At 37.6% G+C, this 25329-nt stretch overlaps 1 protein-coding gene across 1 annotated transcript; it reads right to left on the minus strand.

Annotated features, from left to right (window-relative positions):
- Positions 1 to 3716: 3716 nt before the first annotated feature.
- spz6 (Spaetzle domain-containing protein 6) lies at positions 3717 to 18396 on the minus strand. The gene is made up of 5 exons (XM_090162118.1): positions 18358 to 18396; positions 9658 to 9953; positions 7654 to 7974; positions 5581 to 6141; positions 3717 to 4404 (listed from the first exon to the last, which is right to left on the minus strand). Exons 1-5 carry the CDS (start codon positions 18394 to 18396, stop codon positions 3891 to 3893), a joined length of 1731 nt encoding a protein of 576 aa, XP_090018244.1. The 3' UTR covers positions 3717 to 3890.
- Positions 18397 to 25329: the final 6933 nt, after the last annotated feature.

The following is a 25329-nucleotide window of genomic DNA, read 5'->3' on the forward strand; positions in this document are numbered from 1 at the left end:
ATTTTTTCGAACGCAGCCTTGATTCGTTGTAGTTGCTAAACTAGCTACTTCAAAAACTGTTGCATCGTTAGACAGATGATAAATTGCGCGGTTTTCCGACTCTCCCAGTACCAATTTCCAAAATAAAGATAACATAAAGGGTGGCAACTGGCAAGTATTTTTGCAACAATTGTAAGTGAAAATGGAGAATGCTGTTGGAGGATGTTGTGCATTCAGTGGCGTCGCTAGGGTGTTTTAGGCGGCACTTGAGCCACCTGAAAAATTTCTTAAGCACCACCTAAAATTTCGGAATTTCTCCATATTACTTGGCGAAAAGTTTCAACTTTACAAACCTCTTTGGGAGCCCCCCCCCCCTCCCCCATATCACACAATGAGACGCCCCTGACCAGTGCTTATGGCTTAAAGGGGAACGGCCAAGCTTTTCCAAATATGGCCTTATTTCCGTATCAAAAGATTAACAAGACGTACCTTTTTTTTGTCTTGAAAAAATAGTTTTTGGTCCAAAAAGTTGAAACGAAAAATAACGAAAGGTGTTTGGGTTTTAATTTTCGCCGCCATCTTAGGGGCTGCCGCCAGCGCCCTTAACCCCGTATGAGCGATTTGCGAACTATCCTAACTTTTAAAATCGCGCAATTTAGGCTTAAGTCTCTTATAAGTGGAACGCGCCGCGCGTGAAAAACAAATTTTTCGCGTCTTCAGCAGCGCGCGCTTTTACACAGTTTTTCTGTCTCACCGACCTCTCACCAGGTGTCGCGGCGGACGCGCGCTTTTTGATTTCCCGAAATTTCTTTATTTTATTAAAAATTTACCACTTAATATTTTTTGATGCGGTTTTCGCCATAAATTTTAGTTTTTAATGGGCTATAGGGCTATCTAACTGGTTAAAGCTTGACCGTTCCCCTTTAAGCACCACTAGTTTTGAAATCCTGATGACGCCACTGTGTGCATTGTTATGCTCATCGACTAAAAAAAATAACTTCCGAGTACATCTAAACAGTCATGTACATTTCTTTTGTAAATTATTAAAAATAAACCGGTTTTGTCACAGTTTTGTTTAGTAGTGTATGTAAAGGGGGCCCCAAATTAAAGAATTAAGTAGCCTACCCATAGTAATATCCTGGCGCCGCCACTGAATCCCTCCACTTCAGTTCCTTCTATTTTAGAAATAAAACTACAGCTTTGATTTGCCCCAAATTGCTCGTGCTACGGAGGAGAAAAATTCGCCGAAAATTTCAGGATTTTGGGGAGCGAAAAAGGCGAGGGGCTAACCACTCTTAGAAAGTCTGTACACCGGATTACACTTAGATTAGCACTGCCAAAGGCAGGGACTTCAAAGATTACGCGTAATCCCCCTTGAAAAAAGGTCAGTTTCGGACTCAAAGTTAATACACTTAGGCTTGGAAATTTGTTTCGACAAAGACATTTTTGGATAGAGAACGTCCAGGGCTTCAAAACAAGCCCGCATTCATTCGTTTTTATTACTATCGATTTTTCGAGCAACCAACACTTAAATAATCATATATTCCATTTAAAACTAGGTCGGTAAGCGGTGATACATATGAACAAAATTTAAACCACGCACGAAGCCTATTGAAAATCCTGATCTCTGAGCCATTCAGTGTTTCGTTAGGAAGTGTTAATACATAGAAGATAGAGCCTGGACGTGCAAGCTACTCTTTAAATGGTCCTTGTAAGAGCTGGTTTTCAAAAGGGCAAAATCGTCGTGATGGTCGGGCATTCAAAGAAATCCCGTACACTTTCCAAGAAATCGGAAATCCAGTCCGGATTTCTTCAAAATCCGGAGATAATCTCGAAATCTGGCAAGCATTCCAGAAATCCGACGCGAAATCGAGAAATCGAGAAATCGAAAAATCCCTAAATCTGACGGGAAACCTTAAAATCCACCAAGAAATCTTGAAATCCAGCGTGAAATCCGGATTTCGAAATCCCTTACACATTTTTGGTGAATGTCCAACCCATTGAATTTGGAATAGTACGGCTAGAATGACAATTTCAATCTGCCTTCCGCGAAACAAATTTTTCAAACTTGAGAACTCTATCATTTGTCGGTGGCGCCATCCGCTGTTAGCGGCGGGAACTATATCCTATACAAGTGAATTAATAGTACTAATGTACTTTGAAAGTGATAGATGGCGCCACCCGTATAATGATAGAGTTGACTCAAAATTGCAGAATTTGTTTCGCGAAACGACGACTCCCGAACGAGCCTACTGTATGTCATTCTAGCGGTACTATTCCCAATTCAATGGTCCGATCCCTCGTCGTCGACGCGAAAAACTTGCGGTAGGCCTAACCATTGAGTTGGGAATATTAATCTAGAGATCCAATCAAATCTGCTCCCCGCGAAACAAGTTTTTGAAAAATACGAATGTGCCGTCTGCTCTAAAATGACGACCAAACGTTATCATATGACCCGTGGCGCCATCCATTATTTTGAAGAAAAAAAAACTTTTTGCTTGAAAACGCGTCTTATTTGAACGAATCATTGAGAGATAGACGGCGCCACGGGTAGAATGATAACGTTTTCTCGTCATTTGGGACGCCGATGGGAGCAGACGACAGTATTCTTATTTTTAAAAACTTGTTTCGCGAAATACTGAAATCCGACGTTTCGATTGGACCTCTAGATTAATATTCCCAACTCAATGGGCCTAACGGATATTTAGGCGTTGACACGCGAAAAAAATTATTTTAGGCCTAACCATGAATTTTTCGTCAAATCTCGCCGTGACGTCGTTTTTGCATTTTGAAAAAATAAAACCCTCAAAAAGGAAAAATGTCGTATATTGAGTGAGTGTCCAAATGAGTATGAATGTATTTGACTTCTTAAAGTAGCCATGCGAATCTTGTAACCGACCGACCGGAAATATTTCTTTCAACGATCCCCATTTTGACACGAAGAGGCAAGTAAAAAGAGATGGACGCACCTGTTCTTCCAGTAGTCGCTAGGTGGTAGCACTGAAGTATTAAAAACCTTCAATAGCTTTTCAACTGTACTGCTCTTAAATTCACGGACATTAAGCTCAGAAATTATTGCGTTTTCTAATAGAGGCACTTTTGATATTTACCTAAATTACATGTCAGCTAGCTTTAAAATTTATACATCCTATACCTTTTCATAGCGGGGTTAGCCAGTTCCCAAAAAAATTACACAATAATTTCTGATTTTCAAATATTTCCGATATTTAAAACTAATTTCTGTATTTTCGATTTCCCTATTTCCGAACTTTCTCAAATAGTTCCAATCTTTCCCAAATATTTCCAAACTTTATCAAATAGTTCCAAACTTTATCAAATAGTTCCAATCTTTCTCAAATATTTCCGATCTTTCTCAAATATTTCCGATCTTTCTCAAATATTTCCAATCTTTTTCGATTTCTTGCAATTAGTACACCATACTTCTTTAGTGTCTAGCCCCTCACTGCGCATGATTTCATATCAAAAAATATGCTTACGTAAATATTCGAAACAATACTCTTTTCAAAACGTTTATTAACTAAAAAACTACAAATAAATTAAGGTATCATGATTTCGGTATTGGTTTATCATCGAATTCAATTTAAATTGCAAAAATGAATTCATTACTCTTAATACCAGAGAGCGATTTAGCAGCTGCCGTTAAATACTTCGATAATATGTATACCGCGCGTTACCAGAAGTAAATGAATCTTAGTAAGTTCAGTTACTTTTTCCCGAATGGAAAGTAACCCACATTCTTCACATTACTGCTGTTCATTTACTTCTGACTTTACCGAAGGATAATATGATAAATCGTGATTTGAATATATGTCAATGATGCATTCGGCCGTGATATTTGAAGTTTGTCCATTGTCGGAAAGACGCGTAATACTGATCGCGAACCTGGCGGCCTATCTGGTGTCGCAAGTGTCCCTTTTGCTTCTCTCAGTGAGCATTCGTTTCGCTCTGGGCTTCCAGCACTTGCAGGAGCCGTTGACCAAGAACCAGTCGTAGTACATGCGGACGACGTAGCAGCCGATTTGGTCGTGTCCGTCGCACCTCTCTTTCTTGTCCTTCTTGCTTTTCTTTTCCGATTGCCGCTTCTTCCGGTCCAACAACTCGAGATCCTCCTGGTAGCGTCTGCCGTGGTGGAATCGTCTTCGATAGTCGGCCGGACTTTGCCCCGGTACCGGACCACCCTGATACCGTCCCGGATGAGCTAGTTGTCCGCCAACCCGGCGTCTCAAGTACTGCTGGAAGTTGTGGAAGTCTTCCACGGGAGGTATCTCGTTATCGTACGGTTTGGGCACCACCGGTTTGTTGTTCGGGAAGTAATGGTTAGGGTAGTATATTTCGGCCACCAGCAAACTGACCCATCGAGGAGATTCGTGGCAAACACCATCTGTGAATTCGCAACGGTTCCGCCTGTAAGGTTAAACATTGAGATACGTTACCCAAGATTAGTTATTACAAAGGATGATAAAATTAGCGAATAAGTAGATTAGCCCATTATGAAAAGGGATAATAAAGCTTTCCCCTAAACAAATTTGAAGAAATTTAAAAACTTACTAATAGCTCGTACCGATAGGTCTTCGAGTGAACAAAAAGAAGCGAAACTCGGACCAAATAGATCTTCGAGTGAAAAATTAAATTAAATAAAATAGCCAGAAATTCCAACGGTAGACCGGTTTCGTCCTATTTGGGACTCGTCAGCACCGTGCGGGAAATCTGGCTCGCGACTATAACACCGAATAGAGAAACTAAGCCTAAATATTAAAAATAGGACGAAACCGGTCTACCGTTGGAATTTCTGGCTATTTTATTTAATTTAATCCTATTCGGTCTTTAAAGTACCCTATTTTCAATAAATCTGTATTTAAGCACCATCCGCTTAAAAAGGTTTTATATTTCTATTTAGGAGTACCCAAATATACTAATATCTTATAAAAAAAATAATTACAATAATGAGGGCGATATTGACCTTGAGAATTAATTTCCTGTCATACATAATATGCATTATTATAATTAATTACATTATTACGGCTCTATAATTAAAGGATGTTTGGCGCCACTGTACAGGGAAATTGGAAAAATTGAAGGGTCTTCCATAAAGATTTCTTTGCAGGTTAGATTCCCTTTAAAAACTAAGTCACTTTTAAGGATAATTCAGATCGAACTTTGATTTACCAAGGATCCTATATGTTAGAAAGATAGGTAGCCCTCCGGCCAGCCCGTGTTTTCTAAACGCCGGCAGCGCCGTCGATATTAAGAGAGCCTCTAAACGTGGGACGTCTTGTTTCTATTCCCTGAAGGACAAATTTTGGCAGTGCTTCCTCCATGTTTTGTCCTTGACGGAATCTAAAGACGGATTCTCTATCGCGCATGACCCACTAACGGCGCTGCCATTTTTCGTCCCTCGCCTCATATCCTTCTAACATATAAGATCCTTGGATTTACATTGGTCCCTACTTTTGATATGATCCAAAATTGGGTATAATTTTACCCCATTTTGATCATGAAAACCTAATACTTTTTCCTTGATTTTTTGTAAAATGTCTGCGGCAACCCAGCTATTAATTATGAAAGTTGTAAAATATTTACCCGCATTTGATGTTTTGAACCGTCTGCGTGAAGTAGCCTTCGTGAGGTATTTGGACGACGTATTTCCAAACGCCCTGGTAATTCCTCGCGAAGGCCGGAGTGACGTACTCTTCGATGGACGGACAAGGCGTCGGCGGAAGGTCATCTCCTACAGTCCCCGGAATCTCGCTTCTGGACGGCTTCCGGCGCCGCGACGGGAACAAGTTGGACATCAACTTCATCGGGTACTTGGTCGAAGTTACCAGGTCCAGAACCGTCGAGATGGGACTCTGCGACTTGGTGCCAGTGACCACTTGAAGTATCTTGGACCAGGGTGACCTGTTCTCTCCGTTGACGACGCCGTCCTTGGAGTCCACTTCGTTCTTGTCCACGGCGACCTTGAGACCCGCCTTGATGGCCGAAGTCAAAACGGACATGACGATTTCACCCGGAGTTAAGTCGGTTCCGTTGAGACCGCCTTTGTGGCGAGTTTCGGATAGAGAGTTCAAAGTATTGGACACCGAATAGAGAATGGCCAACGGTAATCTCGCGTTGGTCACCAGTTTGGAAAAAGCGCACAATCTGTCGGAGAAAATGAATCATTCAAAATTCGGGAAGTTCAAAACGGGCTCCTAAATAATGTCATGATATTCAGCGTGAGGGCAGCGAAACATAATTAAATCCTTATCAAAATATGAGAGGGCCAAAAAGTAAGTTAAATAATAATCGTGGAAATAATGATGATGACGGATGGACCCTCAAATGCTGTCAAGTTTTTTTGCGGCGTATTGTTCGAGGCCGAAGTCAATTTCAGAAGCCCGAGAGCGTTTTCACTGCGTCCACCTCTCATTTTTGCATACCAATATGCCATAGTAATAATATCGTTACTACCTCATTTATCACTTTTTGTCTTATTGGAAATGCGGTATTTAATGGATAATGTAATCATTGCATTAGTTAATGGGTAATTTAGAAAACAAGCGTTAATTAATTGGTAATTTAGTTAACTTGCAATACTTAGTTATTCGTAAATTTAGCTAACAACCATTATGTATTTCGTTGTTTGGGTAACTGACATTACTTACTCTGATAATTAGCTAACTCGCATTAGTTACTCTGATAATTAGCTAACTCGCATTAGTTACTCTGATCATTAGCTAACTCGCATTAGTTACTCTGATCATTAGCTAACTCGCATTAGTTATTCTGATCATTAGCTAACTCGCATTAGTTACTCTGATAATTAGCTAACTCGGAAAAGTTATTCTGATCAATAGTCAACTCGGAAAAGTTACTCTGATCAATAGTCAACTCGCATTAGTTACTCTGATCAATAGCCAACTCGCATTAGTTACTCTGATCATTATTTAAATCACATTAGATACTCTGATAATTAGCTAACTTGGATTAGTTACTCTGATAATTAGATAACTCACATTAGTTACTCTGAAAATAAGATAACTCACATTAGTTAATCGGAAAATTACTAACTCACATTAGTTACTCGGAAAATTACTAACTCACATTAGTTACTCTGAAAATTAGCTAACTTGCATTTATTGTTCTACTATTTAGCTAAATTACGTTAGTTAATTTCGAATTTACCTTATAATTGCATGACATATTTGAACAATTTGTTTGCGTGGTTTAGTTATTGGGTTATTGCTATAGTTCACTTCATTTAGTATTTTAGATCAATTTTCATTCGTATAAGCTTTTGCAAAATTATTAAATTTTAGTTTAAAGTTTACTTTCCTAATTTAAAGTTTAAAGCATTTGATTAATTAAATTAGTAATTACAGGAAATTTTACCCACATTTACGAGAAGAATATGTATTAAATTTTAATTCTAATTCATTTAATTTTATTAATTGAATCAATTTAAATATATAATTCATTTAAATTTATGTTTACAACGTTTCATTATTTAAATAGGCAATTAATCTAAATTTTATTTAAATTTACGAATAAGCAAAGACGAATAAAATTCGAGCACGCCCAGCCTTATTTTAAATTTCTAAGCCAACAATAATCGATCTTGACGTGAAAAAAAGGAAGCAACGTTAGTTTTCTTTTCGGTACGAAAAAACTTACGCGCTTTTTTCGTCTTCGCAGATGCTCCGTCCTGATGCCAGTTCCAGCAACGCCGTGATGTTTCCCAGAGCCTCGGCGGACGTCCTGAACCTTTTGTCCTTTTCGTTAGGGTCGAAATCGGCTTCTGACCTCGCTGACCTCTCGTGCCTCAAGTACATGACCGGGTAGCGGTGCGGGTCGTAGATCCCGTCTCGGAACGGCAGGAGAGGCGGCAGGGCCGGCGATCCCCTCACTTTGGCCACTTTGGGGATTTTGGGGTCCTCTTTGAGGTATGGTAACGCCTTGGCGAAGAATTGCAACGTCTTGTTTCGAATTAATTCGCTGTAACGGCAATATTTTTATCATTATAATATTCAAACTGCCAAATTGCACAAAAGTTACCAACCAATTTATTAGGAAAATTAGGAAATCTGTAGTCGATATTTAGGATTTTATATTAGATATTTATGGGAAAATAGGTGAAAACATAGGATTTTTCTGTTGAAATTGCAAAAACAAAATTATTTTTTAAATTTGGTTTAATAGTGGGATGATTGAGTGAACGAAAAATATTTGGTCTTTAAGTAATTTTGTTGCAAATTTTCTCTAACTCTGTAGATTTTAATTAACGTTTAAATCAACACTCTTAATTTCAACTGGTTAACTACGAAAAATACTCCTAAAATCCGAAAATATAATAGGGAAACCGAAATGATAGCCGTTAATATCACTTTAAATTTACAGCTGATATATCAGTAAAGATACCAATTTGTTAAAGGTCAATATCACGTTTCTGATTTCGATATTCAAAATCTTCAGGTGCTAAGAATATCAATTTCCATTTCATCAGATTATAAAAATCTTTAGGTTATAAAATTATCCGATTCCGAAGTTATCATATTTCAAATTAATCGGTTTTCGAAATCATTTGATTTCCAATTCACTGGATTTAAGAAATCAACGGATTTCACATTTAATTGATTTTAGAAATCATAGTATAGCAAATTACTCGGATTTTCCCAATCTTCAAATTTCAAAATAATCTGTTATTGATCAGATTTCTAATTAATCGGATTTTTACAATTTCAAATTAATCTGTTATTGATCAGATTTCTAATTAATCGGATTTTTACAATTTTACAATTTTAAATTAATCTGTTATTGATCAGATTTCTAATTAATCGGATTTTTACAATTTGCAAATTTCCAATTAATCTGTTATTGATCAGATTTCTAATTAATCGGATTTTTACAATTTGCAAATTTCCAATTAATCTGTTATTGATCAGATTTCTAATTAATCGGATTTTTACAATTTGCAAATTTCAAATTAATCTGTTTTTGATCCGATTTCTAATTAATTGGATTTTACAATCTTAAAATTTTAAATTAATCTGTTTTTTATCAGATTTCCAATTAATCGGGTTTTCACAATCTTCAGATTTCAAATTAATCGGAATTTCACAATCTTCAGATTTCAAATAAATCGGATTTTCACAATCTTCAGATTTCAAATTAATCTGTTTTTGATCCGATTTCTAATTAATTGTATTTTCACAATCTTAAAATTTCAAATTAATCAGTTTTTTTATCAGATTTCCAATAAATTGGATTTCCTATATCATTATATTTTAAAATATTTAGACGTTGAAATCCTCAGATTTGAAAATCTTCAGACGTGGAAATCATCAGATCTCAAATTCTTCAGACCTGAAGATCATCAAATTTGAAAATCTTCAGACGTGGAAATCATCAGATCTCAAATTCTTCAGACCTGAAGATCATCAAATTTGAAAATCTTCAGACGTGGAAATCATCAGATCTCAAATTCTTCAGACCTGAAGATCATCAAATTTCAAAATCTTCAGACGTGGAAATCATCAGATTTGAAAATCATCAGATCTACCTGAAGATCGTCAAACTTCAAAATCGTCAGACGTTAAAATGATCGTGTTTCGAAATTATAAGCTTTCAAAGGTAGCGTAACATAACCCTGAGAACTGGAGTCTTTGATGAGAAACTTACAAAGGATATGGTTGCCCCAAGACACTGTGTCCCATGGGGTTTTTGGGGATGAACCCGGAGTTGAGATCCCCGCAGAGGGTGTCTTTGGGCGAAAAGCGTCCGGGCGGCCGATTGAGCTGACTGTTCTCACCGGCGCATGGCAGAGCCGTGGCCTTGTAGGGCGGCTTCCTCACCTTGGGCGGCCTTTTGTACAAGTTGTCTTCGGCTTCTTCGAAAGCGTAGAACCCTTCCGGATACGGGACCCCTCGCTCTTGACCTTTGACGCTAATCGAGATGGCAATCAGAAACGGCAAAACCTGGTACGGAAAGATAAACGATGATAATTTCAGCATTCAGTTCGTTATCTCCCGAGTTCTTCGCCCGTAGATTAGAATAATAATGAACTGCCAAAAGTTCAATTTGATTACGTAGGATCCTTTGATGGGTTAATTGTCGATAACCCGCGGACCTTCCGTCCGCGGTAGAAACGGGTCAGTGACGTCGTATTAAACAGGGGCGCTTGGGTGACGCCAAACGGAACCACGTTCTTCACTAAAGGACTGTTAAAATGGTTTGTCGAACTAAAATGTTACGTGGAACGGTTAAAAGTTAATGACGTATAGTCGTACCCAGTCTTTTGACAATTACTGCTCCAATGACCGTCTATTGTGCGCTAATGTTTGAGGAGGTTTTTCAAATCGTGAGCCGTAAAACCGACTATTAAACGCGGTCCATTGTGATATGAAGAAACAATATGGCTCTGTTGTTTAAAAGCAAATTGCGGAAACAAAATTAAGCGAATCTGAATATTAATTTCGTTTTTTCTCGAAATTTAACCAATCTGAAAGTTGTAGAAAGTTGTTCAATTAAATACAATAAATACAATTATGTAAAATTTGTATTCGATATTTTTAGAACGAAATTTATTTTCCAACTACATAATTTATAATTTATAATTATGACACAAAAAGACACTGTTAAATTGTGTATTTTTCACACATTTAACCATAATGATATTTCAACCGATTTAACGTTTTATATAAATAGATAAATAAACCAAAATATATATAGTTGAGTCAAAAATATCGTTTATTTTTTACGCTTACTTATCTGTTAATATTGGTTTATTTTAATTACAAATTGGTTAAAAATAAAACTAAAATATCGATATCGATATGATATTCCTCACCAACCATCCTCAAATAAATCGAACCGTGAGTTATTAAAAATGCGATGAAAAAATAATAATTTTGACATTTAATTAAGTTTGTTTTCTACCATTTTATTTTATACGCAACTTCGAAATATTCGAATTAGTAAATATTTTGGGATTTTTAAACAGTTCTTTCAACGCAATATTTTAAAATTTATAACGGTAAGTACTTTTATAACTTCGACCATTTTGATTTTAGCGTATGTAAATTTACGAAACATCCCACTGAAAATAGTTATAGAAATTTGAAATTTACCTTTCTCAGAATTTAGAATTAATGAGGTTTTCGCTAAAAATTCCACACGTATTTTTTGTGTGAATATCAAATTGGCATCCCCATTTTATATTATAAATTATCGTTTATTATGGTAAGAAATTTCTAATTTCGCGGTTGTTCGCGTATTTAAATAACTGCGAGACTGAGTAATAAAATGTACAATGACAGCGTAGGAAAATAGTTTCAAACAAAAATCTTTTTTCAATTCTAACAATTCTTTGGGATGCATCTCGGCAAACTATTGTAAATATAAAAAAACGAAGATTGTAAAGAATAAAATAGGTTCATCTTATGATCTAATAACCGCGAATGTGTTTGTATCTCCCAAAAATACACGTGATTATGATGATTATTCTAAAGACCTTGTAAAGCCTGGGAAGGGTGTGTGCTCTTGGCGAATTCTACTTCACCCCGAAATCCTCGCGTTTTCTGAAGAAACCGTCGCCTCGCGTTGGAAATAGGGAGTCACTGACCCAAACACCTTTTTTTTTGTAGGAAACAAGTTGAGTATTCCATATTTTCTATTTGAAATCGAAATTGTATTTGAATGAATTCGTTTTTCGCTCTAAACGTACGTTGAAGCATTATTTTTATAAAACATTCAATGAATAAGCAATATAACTTTATTGTATTCCAAATATATTACCTTTTTTAATTAGTATAATTTTTACTGTTAGTAAATAGACGAAACTATAAAGTAAATTTGGTCTTAACCAACTTGCTAAAATGGGAAAACACAATCACGTGACTACCATATCACTCGTGTTCATAGTTGGCCGTGCAACGGTAAATAAATAATATTCCTTCCAGATACTACAAACAGCTAATTAACGTCCACTTTTCTATTACAATATGTTCTAAATAATAATAATAATTAGATAATTTAGATGAATCGATCAAAATTTAAACCACCATTAGCAAAATAAAATAAATAATTGTTCATAATTCTTAGGATGGATGGCGTTGCCGTTCTCCACAAAGTCACGTGATTACCATCTTTTCAGCCCCCCTGGGCTTTATAGTTTCGCCTATTAAACTAAAGTAGAGTTGTTCATTTTCCGGAAAAATAAAATGCGGTAAAATTTCCAGAAAATTTTCCGGAAACTTTTCCGAATTGCGGAAAAATAAAAAATTGAAACATAAATAACTTTTTAAGAGTTTTTAAGATTTTTAACTTTTTGTCGATATAAAATGTCTAATAACAGTAAACATACTTCAAAACAAGAAAAGTGTTACATTGTTAATCAGTTTAACCTAGTCTAGATGTTTAGTTTTACTTTTAGATTCGACAAAATGAGGCGAAAATGCCGCTTTATTTAAATTTGCAAACAATATATTAGACTAATCATGGAATGAAAACTTTTTTATTTTTCATGGAAAATTACGGAAACCTTTCCGACTAACAACTCTAATATAAAGCCTAGTAGTTCCATATGTAACATAATTACCCACAGGTAAGTAAAAGCAAATTAATTAGTTATGATTTCAAAAATGACCCCCAAAAATATCGAAATAACGGTACGTTTTCGTAACTTCGTGTAAATCAGTACGTACAATCGAAATAGATTTGGCTTCAAATGTCCGTACCGCGATAACTGTCCTAATGTTATTCAGAAGGCTTTGAAATTATCAACTTAGTTTCTGAGCAAAACGTAGACGAGACTTGTAAAATTTGGTATCAAACGGTTTTTTCCCCGTGATGATTTGGTATAAACGCAAATTAATACTTATTGTAGCAATAAATACTGTAGTTTACATCTTTATAGTTACATCACAGATTCAACTTCATCGTTCTGGTTAACTTTATGTTAGTACTTCTCATTATGAAAGAGTGACAACCCTACACTCTTAACAGTGGCGTAGCCAGGGGGGCACAGGGGCAGATGCCCCCCCGAAACGTATGGTCGTACGTACCAATATTTTTATTTTTAATCTTTTTTTAATGGTGTCCCCCCCGAAACAAAATCTTGGCTACGCCACTGACTTTTAAAGTATTGTAAAAAATATCAAATAAAAACGGTAAAAAACGTAGTCTATGGATTTCCGTCAGGCCATATGCTATCAAAGTATAACTTTTAGACATAAATATTCGATTTCCAAAGTAAAAGAGAGATAAATCTCAAAAGAATGAATTTCATCCGGCTTAACGCGGTGAATTTTAAATGACATTCGGAAACTTATTTACATTTTTGATTTCACAGCAGAAAAACTTCCATTTAAAATTGTCAAAATATACCGATAGGGGGTGTCTGTATCGAGTGGATATTTTTAAATGGATAATTTCATTGGCAACTATATGCCTTCTAACCCAATTTAGAGGTTTTGTTTTTCTACTCTTTTGTTTTTGGAGAAGTAGCCATGCAAATAAAACATGTACCCTAGCAAGTTCGACGTTCTTTTATTTTACATAAAATGATGTAATTTACCTTCGGTCCTTTATGAACATGGTAGATCAAATTTGATTGCAAATTTGTTTCCCAAATTCGGTAAATCAAAATAAAATTTTCATCGAAAATTAAAATACAAAATTATTTATCGACGTAAAGTTATAAATTTGAAATTATAACTTATAAACTAATATTTATAGTGCTTTAAGTAACTAAGTATATAAAACTTCCTATTCACGCGACTGCCTGTTTTAATGCCAAACTATTACTAATCGAAATCGTTATTATTATAGTTATTGCGTAACTTTTGTTATAGCTGTATACTTCCTAGATTCTAGTTTTGCGGTTATCCGACTTCTGTAATTTCGAATTGGCTAAATAATTTTAAGTAAAGCCTACTTTGTTTCTGAAAAATTGTTTATTTTGTAAATTCAAAAATTTGACTGCAACTAGAAGCAAAGAAGGCAAAAGTACACTTTCTCTTATAATATGAAATTATCGGAAAATTAATTTTATTCGTGTTTACTTAAGTAATTATATAATCTATCAACCGCTACATCAATATTAATATTAAATGCATTCATAGATATTTAAGATAGTATAGGAACTATTTAATACTATTTAAAAAAGTAAATTATTATTAATGTTAATATTAATAATAGTATAGGAACTATTTAATACTATTTAAAAAAGTAAATTATTATTAATGTTAATATTAATAATATTATATTTAATACAGGCCCATTAATTTTAAAATTACGTTTATTTATAAATATTTAAATTACGTTTATTAATAAATATTTAAATTACGTTTATTAATAAATATTTAAATTACGTTTATTAATAAATATTTAAATTAGTATATTACCAATTTAAATACATAAAATTCGTTATTAAAAGAATGCTTAATTATAATATTAGTTGTTTAATAAATAACTTAATAACACTAAAAAGATGTTAAGTTGGTTACGACACCTTTCTGATTATACTAATATGAAATAATTTAACATCTATTTCAAATTATGTACTAAATTTTTTCAACCTAATATTATTAAAAAAATTATCCTTGCCATAATAATATTGTATTTCTAATTCAATAAATAAACTTGTCACTTAACTATAGTATACTAATGAATTTAATTCAATTTATTTACTAAGCATTTTCCACAATTTTATATTATTTCTTATCCTTGACATAATTTATCATCGTGATATTTTCGTTATTATTAATTCAACCAATATACTTATCAAATATAATAAAATTAAAAAATAACCATTTCTAATAACAAGTAAGAAATATGAATAATAAATAAACTTACTACTAAAAGTTGTTTCATGTTGACGCTCATAGGACGCGTAAAAGTTCTTTCAACGAAAACCGATATCCATTTGCCAAAAATTTAAACGTTGAATTTATAATCAATTTATCCGAATAGAATTTAAAAAACGCGTCTTAATCGAAAAGGAATACGCCAGATTTGACTCGGCTGGAAGTACTTTTGCCAAAAGAAGTTCTGGAAAATTTAAATTCAACGCATGCGTCGTTCAGTTACGCTACAACGGGTAAAAGTTAGTGAGAGAGGTAACTCAGCAACTGCCGAGTAAGACTTCTAAGCCGGTGACCGTGCCACATGAAGACGCAAAAAACTGGTGACGTAGTCGACAGACAGTTTAAACGAAGGGCCTAGTAGTTCAAATTACTCGGTGAAGGTCAGGCCAGAAACGAGGGGGGGGGGGCAAGGTGCTGGAAATCGACGGGATTTCCTGGTTCGCGTTTGAAGTTCCTGGTTTTACTGGTTTCTCCTTTTAGAGTGACCCCAACAGGGGGGCAATAAATTACTCGCTTAATTCGATGCCGTATTTGGGTTTCATTTCACGCTTCTCATTGATATAAAATTATTCTCGGTAAAGCAGACTATATTAAATATGCTAAAATATGCTACTAAATTACAGTTCACAATTTCTTTTTTATAATTTAATTGAAAACTTTCGCGTATTTGAATATTGATTAATTATAATGTTTGGATTGTAATGCAACTAATATGGTGTGATCCTTAACATTTCAACCTACACTTGAACTTGGGGGTTAACTTCGAACTTATAAACTTGAAAGCTTTCGTATTTAGAAAACATTGTATTGATTAATTTCGAACTTCAACATTAAATATATCGTATTTAGTTATTGATACCAATAATTTCGAAAAGGTTTCGTATTTAGCTCATAGTATCGGCTATAATTTATAATTCAAGAGCCTTATAAACGTTTCTAGGTAACTAACGTCGTGAGAGTTGGCTAAATTCTAACTTGGAAAAGGTGGTAAGCTTAATTTCAAATATAATTGAGTTCTTAAATTTAGTAGTCAAGTTTTGAAAAAATCTTTCACTTTAGGAAATGGGCTTTATTATAATGTTATAGTATACTATTAAATTACTATATTAATAATATTATTATTCTATTTATATTTAGGTTTTATCTAAATTATTGATTAATTTGATTGGGTACTGCATAATCTACGGCAAATTAAATTAATATCTACAAAACATTTCCAACCCTGCAGCTTTATCTATTTATTAATGTTGTTATTACTTTAATTAATAACAGTTTAGATAAATAAAGAAAATGCATGCGAAATTCGTGGAATTTATGAAACCCGAAAGCGGTAACATCAATTTTGGAAATAATTCTTACTCCGGGCCAATGGGTTATTATTAACTGTGCGATTTATGCATTTGGCGGCCAAAGTTCACTGACTTCTCACTTCTTCCGCCGAATTCCCACTATTTTCCCTTTTTCATCCGTAAGAATTGAAGGTGGTATTTTCAAAACCGTTTGTCTAGGTAATTTCTCGGCCTCTAACTCAACATAGCGTAAGATATTACGCTCGCTACGATAATTTTCCTCTTCAACAAAAGTGCCGTTGAGGAAACTAAGTGGCTGAATCTGCTCAAACTGAACCGATATCAGGTTCGGAAATAAGTATTCATTAAAAGGAATATAAGCTCAGGTATTTGTAGTGAAACACCAACGTTTGCCGCCAGTGTACAGGGAAATTTGAAAAATTGAAGGGGTCTTCCATAAAGATTGTTTTGCGGGTTATATTCCCTTTAAATAATAATAATAATCAGCTAGGCTAATACCCAAGGCACCACCTTAGGCCCAAGTCATCAAGCGACTTTTAAAGCCTTTAATTCAGGTGGTCGGGTTACAACGCGTTGGAGGGTGGTGACGAACCCTGCATGCCACGCGAGCCCACAGCTGACACTCATATTTTCAGCTTCCATATTACCAAAAGTAACATAATAACTAAAAGTATGACCATTAGACTAATTTATCACCGAACTGATTTTCAGAGCTGTATTGTTGAATACAGGTTAATGCCTAAAATATGCCCAAATAGAAATAAACGAATGCCCAGTGGCGTAGCTAGCATGGGTGACACCCGGGGTGTCACTCCCAAATCACGCCCAAACGGGTGGCACCTGGGGCGGACCACCCCCCGCCCCCCCCCCTAGCGACGCCACTGCTAATGCCAAGGACGATAATATACTACTCAGTTAGTTGCGAGTCCAAGTCGGAGCTTGGTTAGAAAATTAGCATTGAAACAATAGGAAGTGACATACCTATGTCTAAAATATTACTTATGATATTATATAAAAGTTAATTTAAATTTCCCGGAAAAATCTCTACTGTCTTTCCTCCTACACTCCTACAGACATTATAAAACTCAATAACTTAGTCTGATATTTACAAGCGCTAAAGCCCACAATCTCCCCGAGTAATTTTATACCTAGACTAACAAGGAGAGTACCCGAGGTGCTTATTGTAGACCTATATGAGATATGAAATTTCCCTAAAGGAGACGTTGCACTACCTATTCGATTTGCCATGGCATGGGTAGTAGTACCCTACTATTGATGGTCTCACCTTAGACGCGAGGCACTCAACCCAGCAGAAGGTGCAGCAATGGGTGGACCAATTCCCACTTCGAACACAGCTGCGGAATAGAGAGCGGATGCTCTAGTAACTCCAGCCAACACCCTACCTATGAAGGTAAAGAGAGAGCTCCTAAAGGGGAACGACGAGCACACAGCAGCCCAAGTAACCCGGCACAGCTGGCACCGGAGATCCCAGTGTGACTCCAAAAGGCCGGGAAACAGGACCCCTGCGCCTCATACGGAGACCCGCCGCCCCACAGCAGCTACCCAATCCGCCGAGGCGGCCAGTTTGCACGGACCCTCTCCGTTGGCCTGAGCCGAAGCTCAGTTTCCATCCCACACCTGACCGAAGTCGGAGGTGGAGATAGGACCATTTGACCAGAGCTAACATCTCCCGGTGCGCCACCGCCCTTATGGGTTACAAGAGCCGGACCCCGACTCCCCGGTAAAGCCACCAGTTATTGCACACTCTGACAAATTTAGGGCTAGTATGAAAGTACAGGTACTGGTAAATTGAATTTCTCGCGTTGGTCGACCTTTGTCGAAGGAAAAAATAATAATTTTTAGAAAACTAAGAATATTTTTCCGATTTTTCTGAAATTTACAAATTAAATTGTTCCATTTCCAATAAATATACCCTGAAAATTTCAGAATTCTAGATTGAATGATTATTGAGCGAATGCCCTGGCCGATGGCACTGAAACATCCTTTATCGCGACCCAACATCTTGAGCAGTTATTTAAAATACTGTGGTGGCATAGAGGTATTACGGCACACAAGTGTTCCCGTCTTCCAGAAACCATAAATTTTTTAATAAATTCCGCGAAAGATAATATTAAAATATTTTTACACTATGATTTACTATAATATAAGAACGGACGCCCTGGACCCCTGGCGGTGGAACTAACTTCATGATTCATCTTCACACTCTCTGCATAGACAGCCATGTTCAAAAGTGTCCTTTGAAACTTTTATCAACAATTTCAAGAACATATTTAAAAAATACTAAAATCCATTGAATTGGGAATAATACTGCTAGAATTACAATAACGATTTCGGTTGCTAGATTTACGCGGGACCTATTCCGATAAGACTGTACGAAATTCATCTTTATAATTAGGCGGTAGCACCATCTATATTTTGTAAAGTTATATGGCTAAAAATAAATAATTATTAGCTAACTCACCGTAACTTGAGTTAAAAAGGATCGTGTTGACAAAATAAAATTATTTTTAAACAACTTCAAAGGTTTGTTTGTTATGATAAATCATACATTTCAATTTCGCATCAGATTCGCGAAAAAATTCAATAGGTGAAACTATAAAGTAAATTTGGTCTTAACCAACTTGTTAAAATGGGAAAACAAAATCACGTGACTACCATATCACAGCTTACTTCGATTCGGTAACTCGTGAAATAGTTGGCCGTGCGACGGTAAAGAAAAAAAATATTCCTTCCAGATACTGCAGGCAGCTAATTAACTTCCACAAGATGTTTTAAATAATATTAATAATTAGATTATTTAGATGAGTCGATCAAAATTTAAACCGACACTAGCAAAAGCAAATGAATAATAATTAATATTTCCTAGGATAGATGGCGCTGCAGTTCTCTACAAAGTCACAGGAGTACGTCAAGTTAGCAAGATCGCAAGAAATCTTGCATTTCTTGCGATCTTGCTAACTTGACGATTTTCAAAACCGGAAACAAGAACTTTTGATCTCACAAATCTTGCGAGATTCCCAAGATCGCTTTCGAGGTAGTTTTTAACAAGTTTCAAGATGGCGTCGAACGCCAATGAATTATTTGGCGTAGCTCTAAAAGATGATATTACGGGAATAAATTATAATTTTGAGGTTTCCGCCGAAGAATTCCAACGACTTGTAAAAGGTAAATATATTGGTAATTGTTTTTGTCAATTTTTTTAAAATTAAAGCAACGTTTCGAACTATTATTTCCAAAAAGGCTTAAAATTGTATTACTTATTTTACAAATCCAGCTTATCGAAGAAAATTGATAGACAACTTGACACTTTTTTTAAATTCTTTTAACTAAGAAATTGTCTTGCAAGAACAAAGTCTTACGGTAAGATTTAGATCTCGATAACTTGACGCGCCCCAAGAGTGGCACAATCCCAGGATTTGGTAGCATTAGTACGAATTTCATTTGTCCGAATCGAGGCGCATTTGTACGAACTGTAAAAATATGGCTCAGATTTAATTTGTCCGAAAATTATTTTGTATAATTTGTTGGAAATTTAACCGTTCTATCCGTTTGTCAAATGTCCGAAATGTCATTTGTCCCAACGTTATACATTGGTTAACATAACTAACCTAACCTAACCCTGAATTAACACCAAACCCAGCCAATATTTGGTTAAAGAAATTCGGACATAATGCATATACGAAACACTATTTTTGCGATGGAAATTCGAACAAATGCTACTCGTTCAGACAAATGACACTCAAGGTCATTAAATTAGTACAAATGGAACAATTTCGGTTTTAGAGTTCGGACAAATGAGTATTCGCGGACAAACGCGACACTATTCGGACGAATGAAATTCGGACAAATGCTACTACCCCAATCCCAGTACTGGGATTCGAAAATATAGGTTTCCACCGGACAAATTTCAGACGGACAATAATCTTTATCACTCGACGGTGGCGTCATCTTTCTTTGGATTTTGGAAATGAAAAATCAATAATAAATTTATTTCACTAAATAAATAATCTCATATGAACGCCATGATATAGCTTATATCTAGTAGTTTTTAAAGCCGGTTTTATGTTCTCAGTATTTTTTTTTAAATTGACGGGCATTGTATTTTAAATCTATTGTTATTTTATCTATATACCAATGTACTGCTACATATAGAATTCCTTCGATGAAATTGTTAGTCTATTTCCTGTATCTGTCTCTGGTTCTTACAAAGTTGGCACCGCATTTTCTGATGGTTATCTTATTTTATGGCTTTCACGATACGCAGACTGATCAAAATGATCCCCACCAATCACGTCTTTCTCTTGTGCAATACAATCAGTTTTTATGATAGTCTCAAGCCAATAGTTTAATTAATCAGAAGCGCGTTCTCCGTTACAGTCTTCAGATCACTTATGTGCCTGACACCCATTTACCACTGGCCGACGCACTGTCCCGGGTCCCTTGACTTCAGATGGAGCTCAACCCTCAAGATTTAGACCCCAATCCTCTCGACACCTTAACAAAAATCTTTTTGTCAAGCTACCCTCGCAGATCTCTTTTGCCAGTCCCTCTCCATGTCCCTCTCCCTCTACAAAGTCCTCACTTTGGGTACATAAAGAAGAATTGCATTCTTCTGAAGGCCTTTAATATCATGGTGACAACCTTTATGTTCAGCAGCTCGAGATAAAATCGACCTCTAATGGCTATCCATGACCATGAACAGCACAGATTATGTCTGCTTTTCTATACTTTTCCGTGCTCGTGACCCCACCAACATGCCCCTCCCTATTCGGCCACCACCCGTTCCCTCGCGCTGCCTTGAGAGACTGTGTTTACCGACCTTTTTCACGTCCTTTTTTATCTTACTGGTAGACTACTACTCAAATTCGTCGAAGCCACGGATGCTAACGCTGTAATCCACTTCCTCGATCCCCATTTCGCCAGGCACGGTGCGCCCCAGAAATTCATTCACAGGTCACGATATTTCCTCGAACAATGGGGGTGCAACATGTCACGTCAAGCCAACACTATCCCCAGAAACATGGTAACTACGGCAAGTAAAGAAGGGCATGATCTCCAATACATATCACACGCTTGGCCCTTATACTATTGACCAACCGCAGAACGAAACTGATATCCCCACTCATCGCAGATCCGCCTACCAGAGCATCACACTTCACTCATCGCAGTCAATCAGATCCGCCTACCAGAGCATCACACTCCACTCATCGCAGTCAATCAGATCCGCCTACCAGAGCATCACACTCCACTCATCGCAGTCAATCAGGTGGCGGGGTTGACTTGAGGGGAATGTACCGCCTGCTGGAGTGGAATAGCCAGGTTAGATTGTGATCCTGAGCCAAACGCCACGCCCGAAGAAGAAAGGGGAGCCTGCCCAGAGGAAAGCGGTGCTCCAAGATCTCCAGGGGAGCAAGTGTCTTCCTTATGAGAGCTGGATAGAAATCAGGAGTATCAACTGCTCCGCACGGAGCCAAAGTGAGTAAGTCTAATAGGTGTCTCCTAGAACTCAGCGGTTGAAGAACTGCCTCGGCTTCCATCAACCTGATAGGCGTAGATGGCGGAACTCCCAAAATAACTCGAAGAGCCACATTTTGGACCTTATCCAACTTGGCAAGCAGGGTTGCCGACTCTGACGCATAGAGAGGGCTGGAGTAGTCCAATCGAGAGCGGATTAGGTGGGTGTCAGAAGCCATAGAATTCCCCGGCCCACCCCCCAAGTAGTCGCTGAGACTGCCCGCAAGAGGTTTAAACGCTTCATGTTCCAGGAAAGGCCATCATCGATTACTCCCCCTAAGTACCTGTAGGAGGGCACGCGTGCCAGGAGGGTGCTTCCTAGGTTGAGAGTGAGACCTAGTGGGATCTGTTTCACTTTGGAGATGACCATGTACTAGCATTTGAGTGGCTGGAAGTTGAGGCCCCATGTGACTCCGTAGGCTGAAATATTATCCAGAGCGACTTGCATAGTCTCGTACAGAATGTGAAGACTCCGCCCACCAATCCAGGCTGCAATATCGTCTGCGTGTTCCCCTTGACAAATCGCTTTAGGACAAAGCCCGGGGATCCCGTCCAGCATGACGCTAAAGAGGATTGGACTGATAGAGCTGCCCTGGGGAACGCCTCTCGTAACACTAAAAGGCGCTGATAGCTCTCCATTAACTCTGACTTGGGACGTCCGGTTCTCCGGGAAACTTGCCACCCAACGGAGGAGGTTGCCCTTGAGGCCGTAGCTTTGGAGTTTATATAAAAGCGCTTTGTGATGGACGCTCCCGAAAGCGTCCTTAAGGTCTAGGAAAACCGCAAGAAAATGCTGACCTGTGGCCTTGGCGCATTGAGCCGCCGTTACAAGCCTGATTGCGTTGTCTGTTGCTTGACGGCCCTTCCGGAAGCCGGATTGTTCCTGTGGAAGAACGTGGTTAGTCTCCAAGAACCAAACCAGCCGGGCAAGAACCAGTTTTTCATAAATCTTCCCCAGGTTCGGGAGCAGAGAGATATCCCTGTAAGAGGTCGCATCGGTAGGAGACTTGCCCGGTTTCAAGATTGGATGCAAAATGGCTTGTTTCCACCTCGAGGGCATGATTCCCACTTCCCAAAAACCGTTATAGAGAGTCAAGAGTGCCCTACGGAACGCAGGAGTGGTGTTTTTGATTATTAAGTTCAACACGTTGTCCACTCCCGGGGAAATGTTGTGTAATCCTGAGATGACGCCGTAGAGTTCCATTTCGGAAAAAGGAGCGTTGTAACGGGTGGCAGGTGTCGCCAAAATTAGTTCTGGAACATAAACCTGATCCGGCCTAAGGACCGGTTGGGGATGGATATCGGCGCCGGCTGAAATAGCCAGACACTCCGCAACCTTCTGCTGATCCGTGACTACTTCATCTGCGTTGTTTCACGTTAGAAGTTTCCTGGGACGACTGCCAGTCTTGAACCACCGGACATGGCACCAGACTTGAGTGCCGTCTGCTCTAAAATGACGATAAAACTATAAAATTCTACCCATGTGGCCATCTATCCAGGGCAGGAAATAATAAATTAAAGTTATCGGACATTTGTCCAGTGACCCCCACTTATTTCAAAAATGTTATCGGACATTTTCCAATGACCCCCCCCCCCCTCTGTGGCTTCACACTTTTATTTTATACGAGCAGCGGAGTCTCGTGACTCGTGACGTGAGTCAGTCAGTCAAGTCGAGTTTTTTTTCCCACCCGAGAGTGTACACTACAGTATTGTTTTGTTCCCACCCTCCAAGGCTCCCCCAACACAGCTTCCCCGGTCCCCAGATCCCGGGCCGCCACTGCCTGCCAGGGCCGCCAGCAGGCCCGTAGCCAGGGGGGGGGGGGGCAGTATGGGCGCCGCCCGTACTGGAATTGTTTTCGCCCGACCTGGCGTTCCTCGAACTAAATCTATAAAGATGGCACTGAATACAACTGGCCCCTTCTAAATTACGGTTCGCCCGGTCCAAGGTTGGTAAAAATACTGTGTATTATAAGGTTAGCGTATAACGCGGGGTCGGGAATAGCGATATCTGCTGAGAAAAAAACGGGGGGAAAACATGGTTTTTTCCTGGTGTGTGACGTAGCTGGATCCCAGCGAACGATCTACAACGAAAATAAACAGGCGTCGCGTAACTCAGAAACTCCGCGGTGGGAAGATAGCCGAGCGGGAGAGGCAGGCAGCCCGCGTCCGCCTTTTTATAAAATTCCTTTGTGGATTAAAATTCAGGTAAGCATTAATCGTTTACCCATAAATTAGATCCATTATAGTATTACATTTTTACTAGTGTTAAATGGTATAGTTATATAATAATAGTATTTTTGACTATTTTAAACCATGAATTTTATAGCCGAGGCTTAACTTTTAATATTTTAAAGGCGGTTATTTTGAATTTTGTTAATAAAGGCTTGTCAAGTTGTCATGAACTCAACATAATACAGTAATGCACGGATTAAAATGCTCGGTTCACGGGTGCAATAATTCCTTAATTGTCACCCGAAAGAAGAATTTGTCATACCATCTATTCCCATCTCAAATAACTATAAGGCAAAAATGGATAACCGCTTGCGGACGTTCCCAAGACAAAATAAATGTGAAATATGCAAGGATTTGCTCAGAACATTTCTATGAAGAAGATTATCCAAGAGATCTGAGAGTAGAATTGATGAACCCAATACAAAGAGCCTAAAGAGGCTCTGAATACCCACTGCCATTCCTTCAAAAAAGAACAAGAAATGAAATATAGTATAAAGAAAGTGATAAAGTATTAGTAGCGTGTTATTTAAAGTTTAAATATATTTAACTTAAAAACACCTTTATATTTACAAAAATATATACATATTTTTGGTTGAACTTTGTCCTGAACTGTGTGCCATAAGTTCCTTTATAGTCCTACATTCTTATAAAAACGATTGAAGTTTTTAAAATGACAGACTTAGTTTATACATGGTTTTGAGATTGTAAGACGCCTCATCATTGTGTCTAGGCGCTTCGAAGAAGGGATCCAACTACGTCACACGCGACTGCGACTAGAGGAGCTCTCGATTTTCTGACGGAGAGACAAACCGAAACGAGGAATAATCCCCCCTTGCGCCCGGTCTACATCTGTAGCCTGGCTACGGCCCTGGCCGCCAGGTGGCTATAACTCTCTCTTTAGCACCGCCACAGCACAGACTTATAGTTACAGAATACACTATCAAGTATCAATTTCAGTAACTCGGTACTTCCTCATATTTTTTGTAAAATAGTTGTTAATATTTTTATTTTGTAGAAAAAAAACATTCCCAGTTTCTTGAAAAAGTTATCGGACAAATATCCAATGAACCCCCTAAGATTTTGAAAAGTTATCGAACATATGCAAAATTTATCGGACAATGTCCAGTGTCCTGTGTTTATTTCATGCCCTGCATCTATCGCGTTTGCCGGCAAAAAGATTTAAGATCACCTGTCACATCAAAAATCAGATGGCGCCACGGGCCGAATGGTAAAGCTTTCTCGTCGTTTTAGAGCAGACGGCACATTTGTAATTTTAAAAACTTGCTTCGCAGGGAGTAGATTTGATTGGATCTCTAGATTAATATACCTAACTCAATGGCTAAACCTACTGCTTTGTAATTCCACGGCCAACTTAGATCCACTGCTACTCGGCAGTGGATCTAAGTTGG

Source organism: Leiobunum rupestre, chromosome 11 (genome assembly GCF_980474605.1).
Source record: "Leiobunum rupestre chromosome 11, qqLeiRupe1.1.hap1, whole genome shotgun sequence".
Taxonomy (NCBI): Eukaryota; Metazoa; Arthropoda; class Arachnida; order Opiliones; family Sclerosomatidae; genus Leiobunum; species Leiobunum rupestre.

Excerpts from the sequence above, each read along its gene's own strand:
- spz6 (XM_090162118.1), bottom strand. The coding sequence starts at position 18,396 with ATGGCTGTCTATGCAGAGAGTGTGAAGATGAATCATGAA. Across the intron at positions 9,954-18,357 it reads GTGTGAAGATGAATCATGAA|GTTTTGCCGTTTCTGATTGC; the intron begins GTTAGTTCCACC and ends TTTCCGTACCAG. Across the intron at positions 4,405-5,580 it reads GTTCAAAACATCAAATGCGG|GCGGAACCGTTGCGAATTCA; the intron begins GTAAATATTTTA and ends TTAACCTTACAG.